The 18,336-nt window shown below is 31.1% G+C and overlaps 2 protein-coding genes across 4 annotated transcripts in view; one reads left to right on the plus strand and one right to left on the minus strand.

Annotated features, from left to right (window-relative positions):
- Nucleotides 1-18,336, minus strand: part of LOC126747279 (irregular chiasm C-roughest protein) — a 111,898-nt gene that overhangs the window by 60,546 nt on the left and 33,016 nt on the right. For both annotated transcript variants that reach the window (XM_050455807.1, XM_050455808.1), the window contains exon 2: nt 980-1,107. In XM_050455807.1, the coding sequence (XP_050311764.1) occupies nt 980-1,107 (128 nt within the window). The remainder of the gene's footprint in view (nt 1-979; nt 1,108-18,336) is intronic.
- LOC126747277 (probable RNA-binding protein 19) overlaps nt 1-18,336 on the plus strand; it is a 91,514-nt gene that overhangs the window by 33,419 nt on the left and 39,759 nt on the right. The window lies entirely within an intron of this gene.

Raw genomic sequence — 18,336 nt, forward strand, 5'->3', positions numbered from 1 at the left:
CCCTTGCCCCCCCACCCACCCTACACAACTTACCAGTAAGAAATTGTTTTCAAAAATCATTGTTTTCCAAAATACTATACATGAATAACAGCTGGTTTCATTGTTAATATCTAATCTAATAACACAGTTTATTTATTTAAATTTGACCTAATTATATATATGTATATTAATAAATATTTAATACAGAAACAGTTCTATTAAATTGGATATTATTAACAAAAAACGGTGATTTTTCAATAGAATTTCTTACTAGGCAAATGTTTGGGGTGGGTGGGGGATAAGGGTTGTTTTGATGAAAAACAATGTTTTTGCAGAAAATATATATTCAATATTTAATTAAATAGCACTGTTTATTTAAATTTGATATAATTTTATATATAAATATTTATTATAAAAACAGCGTTATGAGATCGGATAATACAGACGAAAAACAACTTTTTAAATACTGACATTTTCTCCCTTTTTTTAACAGAACCGCACATATATACTCATATTCTACAGTTTAATAAATATACCTTGACCATATACGTCTGATAAATATACCAAAACAAAAACTTACTAAAAAAATCGTTCAATAAATATATATTTAATGATAATAATATGTGATGTGTTGCTTGGGTAATATCCATAAAGTGCGGCCCAGCGGAATAGTGTCAATCAAACTCACCCCCCTCCCCCTCCTGAATAAGGGCGTACATCATCCCCCATACGATAAAATCTGACGGGCGAGAGCTCGTTTCGATTCAATTGTTTTGATTAAAATTAAAGCTCGCGGAGCTCTTGTAATTTATTCCCTCGAAAGCTTTAAAAACCCGAAGCCCCACTTAGCAGATTCGAAATAAAACTTTAAATTAATAAGGGGGACGGGAAACCCGCCCCTGGGAAAAGAAAACTTTTTTTTTCGTCTTAAGGTCTTTTCCGATTGATTTATTGGAATTTGAAATGCGGAAATACTAATTTTTGGAGAGGGTATACGTACCTTATTGTCCTTTTGCCAGGAGCACGTGCCCCTTTTGTTGAACACTTTACATTCTAAATAGGCGTCTTGGCCGGGGTTCACCTCCGTGTAAACCGGCTGTTTTTCGAAACGTTGGGCCGCAAGGATTTCTGTAAAAAAAAATTTTTTTTTATTTGGCCTAATAATGAAGAACTTTTTAATCTCCATAAGTTTATAAAGGTGATTATACAGGAAAAACCTTCTTTTTTTCTCAAATTTTCATATCCTTATTCGATAAAGTGAGGCAGTGCCTTATTATACCCGAGGTTGCCGAGGCTCTGGGCTTTATATAATAAATGACCTTCGACCCCCGCCCGTATGCCGTAACTTTATAAAAGATCCGCCAAGATGTTTAGCCTGATAAAGTTTATATACGCCGACGCGAATATACGAATATATATATAACTTTCATATTGTGTAGCCGTGCCGCTTTTGTATATTATGTTTACGACTTGGCAACGCGAGCCAGATAAACTAATCATTTTAAACTTTTATTAAAGGGCGGTTAAATGGTTTAAACCTTCCTGCAGCCATACCGCTGACTTATGAATTTTTTAACAATCTCAACCTAATATCATAGCCATTATTAGCCTTGTAATAGGGATACTTGCTATCCTATAGAAATATAACATTGTTCTTCAAGGGTCGCCCTTTCCTTTTTTTTTCTGTTGTAAAATCAAATGCATTTAAATAATTAAAATCAATGCTAAGGTAAAATGAAAATCCTCTAAATAAATAAAATTAAAAAAAAACAATAATAATAAATAGAGGGTTTTTTGACAAGGAATCAAACCCTGAGGCATATATCTAATACCAATTTTAAATCTTTTATCCCCTGATGATGGACACTACTGCGTCCGAAACATGTCGGGAGTTTTGAATAACTGAATGTTTATAATAAATAAGTGGAGGGAGACTGCAGGATTTTCATTTTACCTTAACCTACGACTCCACTGCAAGTATGGACCATTTCTTTACTATTAAAATAAATGTGTAATTATGAGTGACAAAATATGCAAGTACTGTAAAAAAGTATCGTTCAGGAATCAATCCACTGCTCTGCTTTACATCCGGACTGTGTAAAAATTGCCAAAGTAACAAAATGAATTTAAAATAAAATATTGGCTGCTACCAACCTTTAAAACATCCAGTTATATCGTTGCTAAGTAGTTTAATTAGGGAGGAAATTAGTAAAGGAGGTCATTGCCAATCTAATATAATCGGTTGTCAAGGTTCTTTTAAGGTTCTACATAAGTAAGGTTCACCACATGAAATTTTAACGCTAATTTAATGGCGATTTTTAGCCTTAGACTAAGGATTTTGGCTGTCCTATGGGAAATACTAACTTTTCTTATATGAGTTTTATTTTTCTTTTTTGATGCCCCATAATTAGAAAAAAGAATTTTTCAAATCGGCCAATTTTAAAAAAATCTCAACCTAATCCCATAGCCATAATTAGCCTTATAATAAGGATACTAGTTTTTCTATGGGAAATAAAAAAAATCCCTATAAGAGTTTTATTTTTTTTTATTTATTCTCTATAAGTGGGAGTTTTTTAATTTGAAATCGGACAATTTTTTCAGATTTCGAATATAATAAATCAGTCATGTTTAATCTCTTAAAAAGGGGTTTTTCCTAGGGGAAATTACAAAAATATCATTAGACTTTTGTCTTTTATTTTTCAAGTGGGTATTTTTTTTTGATCGGACAAAATATTAAATATAATAAATCACTAATATTTAGTTTAAAAAATGCCAAATTTGGATTACTTCTCGATTTGAAAATCAATTACACCAAGCCTAGGCTTTGGCAAACTATACCCTTTATTGAAAACTAAAAATTATAATTATTTATTTATTATAGGCAACATTGCTGCAGAAAGACCCTGACTTCTGGCGACAAAAAAAGACGATCGGTCAAAAAGAGATAAATGAAGATATATATACAATTATTAAGGATAATAATATATAAATAACCAATACTTGAATACTAAATCTAGAGGGTTTGTTGTTTAGCCAACAATTTTTCTAGGCTAGAAGGATGCTGACCTGTGTCTAGGAATTACAAATCTATGCTGATTTTTTGTTCTTTGTCTACTTATAAATCCAGAAAATTGTTATCGTAGATATTGAGGCTTTCCTGTTTTAACCACTCTATGCACAAAGGTGGCCTTATGTGGTATTTTTTATGATTTGTTTAAGTTGAAAAAAATCCATTAAAAAAAAACTCAACCTAATATCACAGCCATTATTAGCCTTATAATAGGGATATTGGCTTTCTTATGGGAAATAAAAAAAATTCTAATAAGACTTTTTTCTTGTATTTTTCAAATCCTATAAGCTAAAAAGAAAATTTTTTTAAATCGCTTTTTTTTTTTTAAATTCCAACCTAAATTCATAGCCATTATTAGCCTCAGCCATTATAATAGGAATAGTGCTCAAACAACACACGATAATTAAATAAACGTTAATTTTTGGTTTACACCAGATGTACATTTTTAATTAAACTTTAACTATAAATAAATACGCCATGCTTTCGAGAAATAAAATAGGGTTTTTCCACGTTTTACTCGAAAACCTTAAGGTTATATGAGAAAAGTATAGATACACAAACCTTAAGGGTTGTGTTAACGATAAACAATGTTTTTGCAAAAAATATATATTCAATATTTAATTTAATAACATTGTGTATTTCAATTTGTTATAATTTTATATACATATAAATATTTAGTATAAAAACAACGTTATGAGATTGGATAGTATGGACGAAAAACAGTTAAAAAATCATTTTTCTCAGTTAATTATTTTCTGCAAGAAAACCCGTTTTTAATAACCCTACCCTTGCCCCCCCACCCACCCCACACAACTTACCAGTAAGAAATTGGTGTCAAAATTATTGTTTGCCAAAATACTACACATGAATAACAGCTGGTTTCATTGTTAATATCTAATCTAATAACACAGTTTATTTATTTAAATTTGACCTAATTATATATATGTATATTAATAAATATTTAATTCAAAACCAGTTCTATTAGATTGGATATTATTAACAAAAAACGGTGATTTTTCAGAAGAATTTCAAACCAAATATTTGAGGTGTAGTAATCGAGTTTAAAAACTAGATACGTAAATTCCGTGTCAATTTTTCAAAATGCCAAAATGTTCTCCCTTTTGTAAACAAAATCTTATATGATATACGTTTATTCTATAATTTAATAAATACACCTTGACCATATACGGTTGATAAATATACCAAAAACCAAAACTTTAATAAAAAATCGTTGATTAAATATATATCTAACGATAATAATATATGATGTGTTGCTTGGCTTTTCTATGAGCAATAAAAAAAATCTCTTTCTCAAGAAAATGGTTTAAGCCTCCCCGCAGCCACCCACACCTCACTAATGAATATTATAAAAGAAGATTGTGCCCCATTAAGCCACAAAGGGGTAGTTTTTTTTGTCACAATAGGCCCAAATACATCTTGTAGGGATTACGTCGCTGACGGACCTTTTCATTGTTGCCGAAAAGCCCCTTTTTTATACCCCTAAGGGATCAATATGTGACTGAAATTGTGTATTTGTATCAAACGATTCAGGTGTATAGTTGGCCTTATCTGCTAGGTACAAAAGGGCCAAAAAAAAAAAGGGATAATAGGACAATAAGTTGCCCTGTTTATCCTAACGAAACGGCTGACAAGAGACCGGTCGGAGCACCGAATCAGGGTTAATTTGCACTTTAGATTCCCCGAGGGGAGGTTTTGTTCTTCTCCCGGGCAAAAACGTTTATTGCCTCCAATTAAGTAATACATAAACTCCCTGTTACCCTAAATAATTTAAAAAAAAATAATTAGAAAAAGTTCTATTGTTCCTTCTATTGTTAATTTTAGGAGCCATTTCTGATTTCAATTGATTCTTAAACATTTTTACATTAAAATATTAACAGCATGTAAAAAAGCACTTAAGTAGCTAGATATTTACTATACTCTTGCCAGAAAAAAAATCAAAGGCGGTATATAAATATATCCTATCAAATTCCACACAACTTTTCCCTTACACAAAATATGCACAATTCAAAAATAAGTATATCACTTTAGAGATATACTAAATTTATTATAATTATGATATACATATTCCCTAACTCGATTACTGCATATTTTAAGGCTCTTTATGTTTCTAATTTCATGGGGAATTAAGTTGTAAAATTTTGGCCCTAAGTAATATATAAAATGGAGATTAATCTGTTTGTGATTAAGTGGTAAAGAGAGATTGTTAAGTACATTATTCCTGGTTCCCTGAGAATCAAAAAATTGGTCCTTAAAATACTAGGTTTAGGTACAAATATTTTGATGAAGATTCAAACATTTAAGTATACATAAATTATTAAATAATATCTCTCAAAATATCTTGGTTAGTTAGAGCAAAATCTGTTGCATGACAGCCTTAAGTTTACCTGTTGGTCCCAAATTTCTAGGATATCTCAAAAACTACTAATTTCTCCAAAAATTCTTAGGAACAGCAAATAAACCTTTAATATTTTCCTACCGATTACTATTAAAATCACATTCCTAGCTACGACAGAAAAGAAGTTAGAGCAAAATTTGTTGAGCGGCAATGTTGAGTGCACCTGTCGAGCCCAAATTTCCAAGATATACACACAATTTAAGAATCAACCTACGAATTTTATAGCAAAGGCTATCAATACGATCACTGTTCAATATCATATTAGTAAGGGGGCAATTATGTAAAAAATCTATGGTGTAAGGAGGAAAAAATTAAACTCTTAAAGGAGAGGTATGTCACATCTCCTAAGGATAATAAAATGGTTATATGAGGTTGGAAAGTTTTAAAACTTAGCCGATTTTAAAAATTCGTTTTTCTGCTTATAGAGCATAAGAAAATAAAAATAAAACTCTTATGGGTAAATTTTATATTTGACATAGGGAAGCCAGTATCCCTTTCGTAAGGCAAATAATGGCTATGGGATTAGGTTGAGATTTCTAAAAAATGACTGATTCAAAAAAATATTTTTTTTAACTTATAGGATTTGAAAAATTAAAGATAAAAGTCTAATGGAATTTTTTTTAATTTCCCATAGGAAAGTCGATATCTTTTTTATAAGGCTGAACATGACTGTTATATTAAATTCGAAATTTTAAAAAATTGTCTGATTTTAAAATAAAAAAAATGTACTTATAGGAAATAAACAAATAAAAAGAAAATTTTCATGGGTAAATTTTATATTTGCCATAGGGAAGCCAGTATCCCTTTTGTAAGGCAAATAATGGCTATGGTATTAGGTTGAGACTTTTAAAAAAAAATTGCCGATTTAAAAAATTCTTTTTCCCACCTATAAGGCGTAAAAAAATAATCATTCAATTAGCTTAAAAATTGTACAACCCCCCTAAATATATTCATTATATTACGTTGAAAACGACCTCCCTTACTAATTTCTACCCTAATTAAACCGGATAGCAACGATACTCGATAACGGTGACATTATTGGGGTCGCGTTTTATGGAATTTTCATTTATTTCAAAGGCGTTTTCCCATTTTCCCCCCTCCACCAAAAAAAAAAGTCCGTCCAAGATAAATCCGACACAATTAAACATATGGCAGGACTAAAAGCCCCGACGAGCTAAGCACACTAATCTTAATAATTACCGCATTTATTTCCGACCTTTTATATCTGCTCCCTCGGTTTTTTTTGTGCTGGTAAACAACACGCCCCTGATGTGATTTATCAGTGGCGCTTATACTTGATTTATCTATCGTTCCCGGTTTTATGACGAATATCAGCCCCGACTTATGGGAATATGGGATTACTACAAGACGACGTAAAAGAAGTAGACAAACAAGGGCAAAATCAATATTATATAAGTTTCACGTCCAATTAAGTAACGCAAAGCGAGAGTGCATAAGGGTGAATTTTATAAACACCGTAAGGTCACAGTTCAAAGCTTAATGCCCACCCCCGCGGTCTTTCCTATGGGGGTATCGTTTGCACCGGTGCACCCGAAACAAGATCTAATCTAGTGTAAACAGAGCTTTACCTGGTAAATTAAACACGAATCGCTATAATTCTCGTATGTGATTTATGCAACAAGGAGGTTAAAGATTAATATTCCGACTGCGTTTTAGCGAAAATGCAATTTTTCCCCTCCCTGTTCTGTTTAACAACTCGATCGGTTGTTTGAATGTATGAAAAGTTTATGGTGACCCGCTGTCCCTCCTGCGCCTCCTCCAAAAAGGAAAATTTTAATTAAATTTCGTCCAGTATTATAGAAATCCCGTGCCGGTCCCTCGAGTGTAAACATGCACAAACACAAAACAAAAGTCCAAGCATTAAATATTAAATAACTTAAAACTGGATGCTTTTAGATGCCTGCTCTGTGTATGTGGCGTGTCTAGTTGGAACGGCTTTAGTTATTCATTAGTTGTTTTTATCTGGCAAAAGAGGTTTTATAGTCGGTCCGCTTTGTTTGTCCGACCTAAATGGGGCTGTTATACACACGATTTTCCGCCAAAGTCCTTTTTAATTGGGAGGTTTGTTATCAAAAGCAGTAAATTCTGATCATAAATTTAAGTAGTGGCATCTAAAAAGGATTCAATCAACATATTAGAGATTCTAAAAGACAAAAAGGGGGAACTTAGCTTCAGAAATTCGTCAACATTCACCAGATTCTTGTTGAGCATTATCCAGTCACACACGATAGTTTAATAAACGTTTATTTTTGGCTTACACCAGATGTTCATTTAGGTTTGAATTTCAATTATAATCGGATAAAATATCCGCGTGATATACATTGAGGAGTTTTTTAATAATAGTACCCTTACCCCCCCACCCACCCCACATAATTTACCAGTAAAAAATTGTTTTAAAAAACCATTGTTTTCCAAAATAATACGCATGAATAATAGCTGGTTTCATCGTTAATACCTAATCTAATAACACAGTTTGTTCATGTAAATTTGATAATTATATAAATGTACATTAATAAATATTTAATACAAAAACAGTGCTATTAGATCGGATATTATGGATCAAAAACGGTGATTTTTCAAAAGAATTTCTTACTGGGCAAATTTTTGGGGTGGGTGGGGGGGGTAAGGGTATTTTTTGATATAAACCAATGTTTTTGCACACAATATATTAATAATATTTAATTTAATAACACAGTTTATTTAAATTTGATATAATTTCATATATAAATATTTAGTATAAAAACAGCGTTATTTGATTGGATGATATGGACAAAAAACAGTGATTTTTCAGAAGAATTTCATCAAATATTTTAAATGTTGTAAGCGAGTTTAAAAACTAGATATGTAAATCACGTATCAATTTTTTAAAAGCCGAAATTTTCTCCCCATTGTAAACAGAATCGTATATGATCTACGTATATTCTACATTTTAATAAATAACAAAATAGATCTAATTAACGGTACTACTTTAATTCTAATAATTTTTTGAGTTACTGCATTATTTTATCGTAATAGTGCAAGTCAGAAATAAATTGTGCTGATTCGTATACTTATTATGGCCCATTACTTGATTGTCTCTAAATATAATCCAATAATTTCTTGACTTATTCCAGGGTTTCTTCGCTTTTAAGCTTAAATTTCAAGTATAGTCACAATGGTTTAATTGGAATTTCCTTCCATAACGTACAGCTCCAGATGGAAGGGTAATAATTAATTAATTGATTAATTCTCGTTGACCACTTATGAAGCCAAATTCAAATATATCTGCACTATAGTTACTGTATCTTCACTCTATATATAAAATCCTCATCCATTTTTTCCAAGATACCACAGAAAATGTAAACAAACAAAGAAAAAATAATGCCACGGTCTCATAAGCAAATTTTATTGGCTACACGTGTTTCGCCCTGTATAAGCAGGGCATCATCAGGGCTAAAAACAATTCAAAGGGGTGTTTAATATACAACCATTTACAAAATAAAATAAAATTACTTTAGGACCTACACATACACTGTAAAACTAAAATTTTATCGAAATTTATTATTGCTGTTAGTTTTACAGTGTATGTGTAGGTCCTAAGGTAATTTTATTTTATTTTGCAAATGGTTGTATATTAAACACCCCTTTTAATTGTTTTTAGGCCTGATGATGCCCTGCTTATACAGGGTGAAACACGTGTAGCTAATAAAATTTGCTTATGAGACTGTGACATTGTTATTTGTTTGTTTCTTCACTCTATTAAATCCAATAATTCTTTATGCTATTTCAAGCTTTTAAAATTTAAAAATAAAATTAATGGTGTTAGTGCCTTTTATTGGAAAATTGCCCCTTATATTCAAATAATTTTTTTCAATGTTTGCAAATTTTAAATTGAAACTTTAATTAAGCATGTGCCTTTATTGCGACATTTCTTTATAAGTTCTATTAATAAATTCAAATATTTGCTATAAGACTACCAAGTATGAAAACTTAAAAATAAATTCCCTAATTTTTCACCGATTTTTATGAAAATGATATTTGCAGATAGGATTTTTAATTTAGAATAAAAAATGTATCTATGAAAACTGACAATTAAATACCAAAAAATGTTGCAAATTAATAAGACTCCGACGTAGAAAAACTGAAATAAATTCCCTAATTTTTTATCGATTTTTATGAAAGTTATATTTATGGAAAAAAATTTTAATTTAGAACAAAAAATGTATTTATAAAAATTTAAAAAAACTAAAAGTTTTTAGAATAAAAATAAAATATGCAAAAATGTGACAAATTAATGAGACTCCCAAGTAGAAAAACTGGAATAAGTTCCCTAATTTCTCATCGATTTTTATGAAAGTTACGTCTATGGAAAGGATTTTTAATTTATAACAAAAGTCGTATCTACAAAAATTTAAAAACTGGACATTTTCAAATTAAAAATTAAACATGATAAAATGTGATGAATTAATAAGACTTTCAAGTAGAAAAACTGAAATAAATTTCCTAATTTTTCACCAATTTCTATAAAAATTATATCTACAGACAGAGTAAAAATTATTAATGAAGAATAGTGATTGTTGCAAAAGAAGAACTTGTTGTTTGATCAAAAATTCAACGAATATCTTAAAAAAAAACCCCTCAGTTCCGCTTAACTCAAGAAAAACTCTAAAGTGGTCGGGTCGAAAAGCCCTTTCAACCCCCTTAAAAGACCCAAATTCCGAATCCTGAAAAAAAAAAAAAAGAACAGAGAAAGACAGTCACAATGGAACCTTCGGGAGCTCCCTCATATACATTTTCTGTTTTAGAATTTCCATTGCTGTTCGTTAAGGGAATTGCTTTGAGCACATGCACCGGGTATTCCCACGGGATATCATTGTCTCGTGTTCCTCCGGCAAAAGAGCGCGCTCGAAACGGATTTTACAGTTTAAAAGTTTGATAAGGCGACTTTAAATAATAAATTATCATTAAAATGGGGAGGTGATAAGCTCCCTCCCTTCCCCCTTTAGCCCTTTAGAGTGTCCAAAAAGCCGGCATGGGGTCGTAAAAGTTCCTTGTTTATGGTTATGTTGCGCTTATCATGGGGGGTGAAAGCGCACGCGATCAACCCCCTCAATAAAAATTATTCATTTTTAATTTTATCGTAATTGTAAAGGCTTATGTAGGTATATGTACCGATATATTTTGTAAAATTTAATAAAAGGCAATAAACGAAAATTCCCTGTACCGTAGGCAAAAGTGTCTTTATTGGATCCTTTGAGCACTGAGCGGGATTAAGCGGAAAAACCCTTAATCTTCGGATATTTAAAATGCGAACAAAGAGAGGGAGGGAAACTTTTGAAAATTAATTTCGAATGCCAATCATATTTAAAATGGGGGTTTACCCAGGGTGATATTTTTGGAAGAATTACACGTAAAAAGAATCAACTTTTTTTTATAGCTTTTTATAGCTCATAAACTTTTTGAGTTAAAGGCGATTGTGTCATCCAAGGTCCAAAAACCAGCAAATTAAAAACCAAATTGTAATATTATGATTTTTATTTTTTAACTGAAATTATCGGTCATATATTGGGAACCACTGAAAATATTTTCATGACAAAATAGTGGGACTTTTAAGAATCAATTTAAGTCTAAACAAACGATTTTGAGTTAATAAGTTTGGTAGTTAGGGTCATTTTAATTTGAGCACTTGAGAGATTTTTTCGCAAAACTAGCCAGACTATCTTAATAAAACCAGAAGTATTCTTAAAATAGTATTTAAGGTCCCAAAGTGCTTATCCAATAATTCGTAAGACATTTAAAGATGAGAGCTTAATTAAGCACTGGACTTGCACTTTTTCTTTATAAATATTCTATACTCAAGATTCCACTTTATCGGTGCGAAATTAAAAAGCATTTTACTTTTTTCTTTACTGTCCAACGCATTCTCAAATCAGACCTACAGCAACAGATCAATTGGCCGGCAAGATTACCTGATTTGACACCTCGAGACTTGAATGAAAAGTTGTAAAACACTTAAATTTTTTAAAACTTAATTACTTATCTAAAAAAAACTGAATTTCCACTTATTGGCGATACGAAAATGGCACAACTATTACAATTTTTATAGCCTTAATAAAATTTTGTTTTATTTCAGGATTTTGAGGTAATTTTTCCACGTCTTGCAGGTATTTGCAATATATAATATTCCAATATAGGGTTTTTATTTAATTTTAGGTTTTTAGGGTAAACTGTTGCGTTTTAATTTTTTTTTAATTTGGGGATTTTTTGGATTTTCTTGAAGTTTTCCAGGTTAATGTAGTAATTTTTTAATTATTCCAGGCATTTAAATGACGTTTTACGGCTCTAATTTTTACACTCGATTACTGCACCTAAAATATTTGATGAAATTCTTCTGAAAAATTACTGTTTTTCGTCCATATTATCGAATTTAATAACGCTGTTTTTATACTAAATATGTATGTATATAATTTTAACAAATTTAAATAAACAATATTATTAAATTAAATATTGAATATATATATTATGCAAAAACATGATTTTTTATCAGCACAACTATTACCCCCCCCACCCACCCAAAACTTTGCCCAGTAAGAAATTTTTTTGGAAAATCACCGTTTTTCGTTCATAATATCCAATCTAATAGCACTGTTTTTGTATATATATTTATTAAATTATTTATATACATATTTTATATAATTATTTTGAAAAACAATGATTTTTAAAAACAATTTCTTACTGGTAAGTTGTTTGGGGTGGGTGGGGGGTTAAGGGTTAGCCTAATGCAAAACGAGTTTTTTGCAGAAAATAATTGCCTGAGAAAAAAATAATTTTCAAGAAAATTATAGGTGATATAAAAATCTATAGTGTTTGTATTTATACTTTTTCCACATAACCTTAAGGTTTTCGAGTAAAACGTGAAAAAACCCCATATAATTTCTCAAAAGCAAGGCGTATCGCTATGAAAATTGCCATAGTTGTGCCACAACACATCGTTATCATATTTTCAAAATTTCTGGAAAAATTAGTTGACATTTTATTAACAACTTAATTTTACTTACAATGTCCTTTATCAATTTATGCATCAAACTAAAGCCCATTTAATTCATGAAATTTGCCTTGACTAAGAAACTGCCCTCATTGTTCCCAATTAAAAAAAGGGAACAATTCATGACAAAAATTCATCGTTCATATTCGAGGCTCTAATATTGATTCCGTCGCGATAATCGCCCCAATTGTCAATAGGGCGTTAAAACAACAGAATGAAAAAAAACAACAACATTATATATATGGCAATTGGCATGTCAGCCGGGGAGGGCGTTATTGTTTCGAAATCCGGCTCATAAAATCCCCGAACGGATCTTGGCAAATAAAACCGTCGATTTTCCGAAAAATAGTTTTCAGGAAACAATGCATAATCCCGGCTCTGGGGGTCATTAAAATTTTCCGATGCGTAATTTAATTGGATATGAATGATCTCTGTTTGTTTGTTTGTTTCTTTTTTTGTTTGTCAAATCAACCCTCTGAGGGTCAATTGTTGTTCGCTCCGTCCCGGCATACCTGAGACCCGACCCTTATCAATTACAAAGAAAATCAATTTCCGTGTAACTGACACGAGGTGAAACTTCACGCTTTCGGCAATTGTTTAATTTGGCAAAGGTTTAAAAAAAAAACACGAAATTCCCCCGGAATAACAATAGAGAAACGGGGAAAATGGGAATTTTTCAAACGGAAAATAAAACACCCCGATACGGGTGGCAAAACACCGGGGGCGGATGCAGTTTGATAAATTTCCCGACCGGTTCCTTCTTTTATTACATAATTTTGACGTCGTGTGTGTGTTTGGGGAGGAAAAATGAAACTTAGAAGTTTGATGTGACTGCCAATAGCAGCTTTAAATCGAACTGTCATGGAGAATAAATCGCCCGGATACCTCTGATACAAAAGGAGGCCATAAATTTATTTAAAAAAAAAAGAAACCCTCTTTCTAGTAACATTAGTCTTGGGTACATTCAAAATAAATAAGATCTTTTCAGTGAAAGAAGTGCTACACGTATTAGCAAATAATGCTTATTGAATGCTTGAAAACCTTCGCCAAAATTTATTTTTATTTAAATATAAGCAATACTCTAGAAATTTATTTCAAAATATCCCTGAGTAGAGGCAGGTTTTCGGGGAAGAAAACACCATAGAAAAACTATGTTGTACCCATCAAATCTCGTTACGAAATTGCCCGCGGAGAGGCGGATTTTATTTATTTATTTATTTAAAAGGAAACGCGAAGAAATGGAAAATGGAGTTCGAGGAACGCAACAACGAGCATAAATTTAAATGTTTACACACTTAAAAGGGCCGTCAAAGGAGGAACGAAATGAAAAGGGAGACGCTAATGGAAGGAGCGGGCCGGGGAGTGTTTTTCTTCTTATTCCGACAAATATTTAGATATCGGAATTGCGTTAACAAAACAGAAAAATGTTTTTTTTTCCTTTATTTATTTATACAGAGTGTCCCCGTTTAACCGATCAAAAATGCTAGAGTACCTATAAATAACGCACGAAAAGTAGAGAAGCTGCATAGATCATACATTTTTGATTAGTGTTCAAAGTTTACAAGACTGTTCAACATTTATAATAACAACCATGCAGAAGGCTTTTCTTTTCCTATCACTACTTGTTGGGAATAGAATGAGGAATAAACATGTTATATCAAGATTGATTTTGAACGTCTCAAGGGGTTTTTGTGTAAAGAATCTTAAAAAAATGTTCTATAAATAAGAACCCCAGCAACTCGTCGTATATTATTATCATTTCATATATATTTATTCAACGATTTTTTTAAGGATAGGGTTAATAAAAAACGTTTTTTTTTTGCAGAAAATGGTTGAATGAGAAAAAAATGCTTTTTAATAAAATTATAGGGGATAAAAAAATCTATAGTTTTTGTATCTATACTTTTTTCACATAACGTTAAAGTTTTCAAGTAAAACGTAAAAAACCCCATTTAATTTCTCGAAGGCAAAACGTATCGCTATAAAAATTGTAATAGTTGTGCCATTTTTCTATCGCAAATAAGTGGAAACTCAGTTTTTTTCAGATAAGTCATTAGGTTTTAAAAAATTTAAGTTTTTTAGAACTTTTCATTCAAGTCTCGTGGTGTCAAATCAGGTAATCTTGCCGGCCAATCCGTCTGTTGCTGTAGGTCTGATTTGAGAATGCGCTGGACAGTAAAGAAAAAAGTAAAATGCTTTTTAATTTCGCACCGATAAAGTGGAATCTTGAGTATAGAATATTTATATGCCTTAAATAATATAAAAAAACTCAAAAAGTCTGGCAAATGTTAAAAATTTTAAAATTAAAAACCAAAATTTATTTGAAAACATTAAAATTAAAAGAAAAGTGATTTCAAATATCTGGAAGACGTGGAAAATGATTTCAAAGTTCTGGAATAAGTTATTTATTCCAAATGCTTGAAATAATATGAAAAAAACTGGAAAATATACTAAAACATTAAAATTAAAAGAAAAATATTTGGAAGACGTGATGATTGATCCAAAGTCCTGGAATAAAACGAGATTTTATCAAAATGCCTGGAATATCATAAAAAAAATTTACCCTATTATACTAGAAATGGACTTTAAGTAAAATGACGTAGACGTTCCAAGGGTCCAATTTCTTAACCAAGAATTATTGTAAGAAAAACTTTATTTTCTGTAGCTATGGTAAAGCTATAGCCATGAAATAAATATCATCTTATAGGCTATTTAATAGGGTTTAAGTTAATATAAAAAAACTCTAAGAGATATGTAAAAGGCTTTAAGTAAAATAAGGTTCAATTTCGTAATGAAGAACTCTTGTAAGAAAAAAATGATTTTCTGTAGATGTGGTGCAGCTACATAAATTAAACATTAAAAATAGTCATAAAATAGACAGCATCGTATGAGGAATTTAATAAACTTATAATTAATAATTATTTGTTTCTAAAAAGACACAAAAACGGTTAACAAATAAGAAAATTATTGCTGTTTTTATTCCCTGGACAGCTGTTATTATTTTGAGCATTTAATTAAATAAAACCATTTGTAGCTTTGTTATTCTTTACTCGATTGAAGCAAAACCAAAATTTTTACTTAAAGAAATTCTTTTTCTTTCTAACGCAGTTTAAATTATCAAAATCGTGTTAAAAATTAATTAATTATAACCAAATTAACCATCTGGACACTTGTATTAAACCAAATAAATGCGCATAACTTTGGGGTTGATGATAAATGACAAGAGAAACAGTTGTACTCGTAAAAATGGCTACTGGTTGACGATGATAGTTTTTGGCTATTAACTGCACATTAACAATGTTTTAACAAAATACGTTTTTTATGCCTACCTTACACAGAAGTCGAAATATCTTAATAAATAAACGGTATAATGCATGCGAAATTTAATTAAAATCGAGCTGGTAGTTTAAAAGTTATGATAAATAAGCAAATAATTCATCTTAACTTTAACACCCTGTATCTTTGTTATTAAACATTTCTGAGAAAAATTTTATAATGAAAGTCTATTTCTTTTTAAATTCATTATCACGTATTAAAATTAATTACGTTTAAACTGGACCACCCTGTATGTTAAAAAAATGAAAAAATATCACTGCCAGTCTTTAACAGGTATCTTAGACTAACTGTGGTAGAAATTGAATCTGTACTTAGTTGCAGTTTTTTCATATACAGGGCATTCCACTAACAAAAAAAAATCATTTTTTTGTGACTCACCTTGTGTAGATAAACGTACTTTAAGTTTGTACATTTTTGGCAACCCTTTTTGCCCCATGTTAATGCACCCTATATTTGCCCTAATTGCAGGATTAGATAACCGAAAATTCGATGCAAACCTGAGGTTAAAATAAAATACAAACACCACCAGGGGTGAAGTTAAATCGTTTTAATGATTATGATGCGCCCAAACGAAATCGCGGGGTGGTTTTTGGTGGTTCAATGGAGGTGAGGGAGGAACTAAGCACCGTTTAAATATTTCAACCCCCTTGAAAAAGGGAAAAATTAAAAGCGGAAAATAATTTTCGGGGGAGCCACTTGGCTTTTATTCGCGGACTAAATGCGGGCTTACGAATTCGACGAGTGGTCCGTTTGCCCGCGTATTTTCGAAATTTTCCGAATTAATAAATGGGGGCCTTTCAAGTTGCAAATAACGAATCAGTTCGTGGCTTTATTTCATGCGAAATTATTTATTTTTTTTTCACTTAATTCCTTTGTGCTTAATTTTTGGTTCAAAAAACTGCAAATTTAAACAAGGACAACATACTCTTAGGACAATTAGATGGATCCTTAGTTTAACAGTTTAATAATAGTTAATCCAAGAAAAAAAGTACTTTATATTGACTCTGTTAAATATTTAAATCCTTGTAAGCTCTTGAATGCTTATTGCATTGCCCCTGATCGATTCATTGCTATCTATGAAAATTATTAGAAGTTGAGCCTAAATCATTGTCTGTTGACCTTTATAACTTCTCCAATCCAACAATAATTTTAACGCAGAAAGAGGTATTTTTGGACCCAGTTTTTGAGCCCAAAAATGGGTCCTTAATATGCAATATCTTGGTTAATATAAAAACTATAACATTGCAGTTGATCTTGTTGGATTCATAAAGACGAAACTAAGTCAAAACCGTTGGAATTATTTTAATTGTTGAAATAAAAGCCGAGATATTGACCTTCAATTTTCAAATTTGAGTGAATTATGTCAGCGACTTATACCTGGTTATAATGAATAACTATTTCTCAAAACGATTATCGGGAAATTAAGAGTACTTGACCCACATCTCTAAATTTTAGCAAATACAAATTTTGATGTAGAGAAATATTTCCTAGTAATACATCAAAGTCAGGATTACTTTAAAGGAAAGTATACAGACTTAAATTAAGCATTATTTTTCGAGTATAGTTTAAAATTTAGTCATAATATGTGCATGATCTCGAGCAGTTCATGCTCCTTAATTAATTCGCGTCGATCCTCAAGATCCTAAGTAAACTAAATAAGGGCCTTCAAAGGCGAAAATCACCCCTGAATGGGACACTAATTGTGCCGAAATCACGCCCCAAATTGGCTACAATACCGGAAATTTAAACCCCACCGATTGCCCAGTTGAAATGCAAATCGACCACGGATACTTTACACGCAAACAAGGCGAGTTTCTTCGGTTCGAAATGAATTTTTCCAAAAAGGAGGTTCGTTTGTCAAGACAAAGAGTGGAAATTTTATAGAGTGTGGTCCTAAAATCAAAAAGGGGGCTGCAAAAAGCACGCTCACTTATTATTGTAAAAGAACTAAGGTTAGTTACAACGAAAATTGTCACATATACTATGGCTAAGAGACGACAAACGGAACGACTAATAACAGGAACTAGTGGAGATACCTATTTAACACTATACAATATACATCTTTAAAAAACTCACAGTTAAATTCTTATTGCATACCAAAATTACCAAGTAGGGAATGGGAAGGGATTAAAATAATATTAGACAATTACTAGCTAATTAATAATTTAATCAAGTTATTTTCAAGGGAATCAATCTGGATGTTGAATGATTTTTCTTTTGTCCTGTTGTATTTCTAAAAGCTCTAGGTTATTTAGGTTGTCGCGGTTTTGTACTCTGTGTAAAATTACATGGTCTGTGACTTCTAGAGCCACCTGTTTTTTTTTTTTTAATTTATTGTAAGAACAATTCTAATTAGATTTGACTACCGCTACCTCGTATTTTTGGTAAGCAAAAAGAATTTAACTGTGACCTTTTTAGAGATAAGATAACTAGCTATCTCCACTTGTTCCTTTTAAAGGGAAATGACATAATTATTAAGATTGTTTTCAT

This window comes from Anthonomus grandis, chromosome 19 (genome assembly GCF_022605725.1).
Source record: "Anthonomus grandis grandis chromosome 19, icAntGran1.3, whole genome shotgun sequence".
Taxonomy (NCBI): Eukaryota; Metazoa; Arthropoda; class Insecta; order Coleoptera; family Curculionidae; genus Anthonomus; species Anthonomus grandis.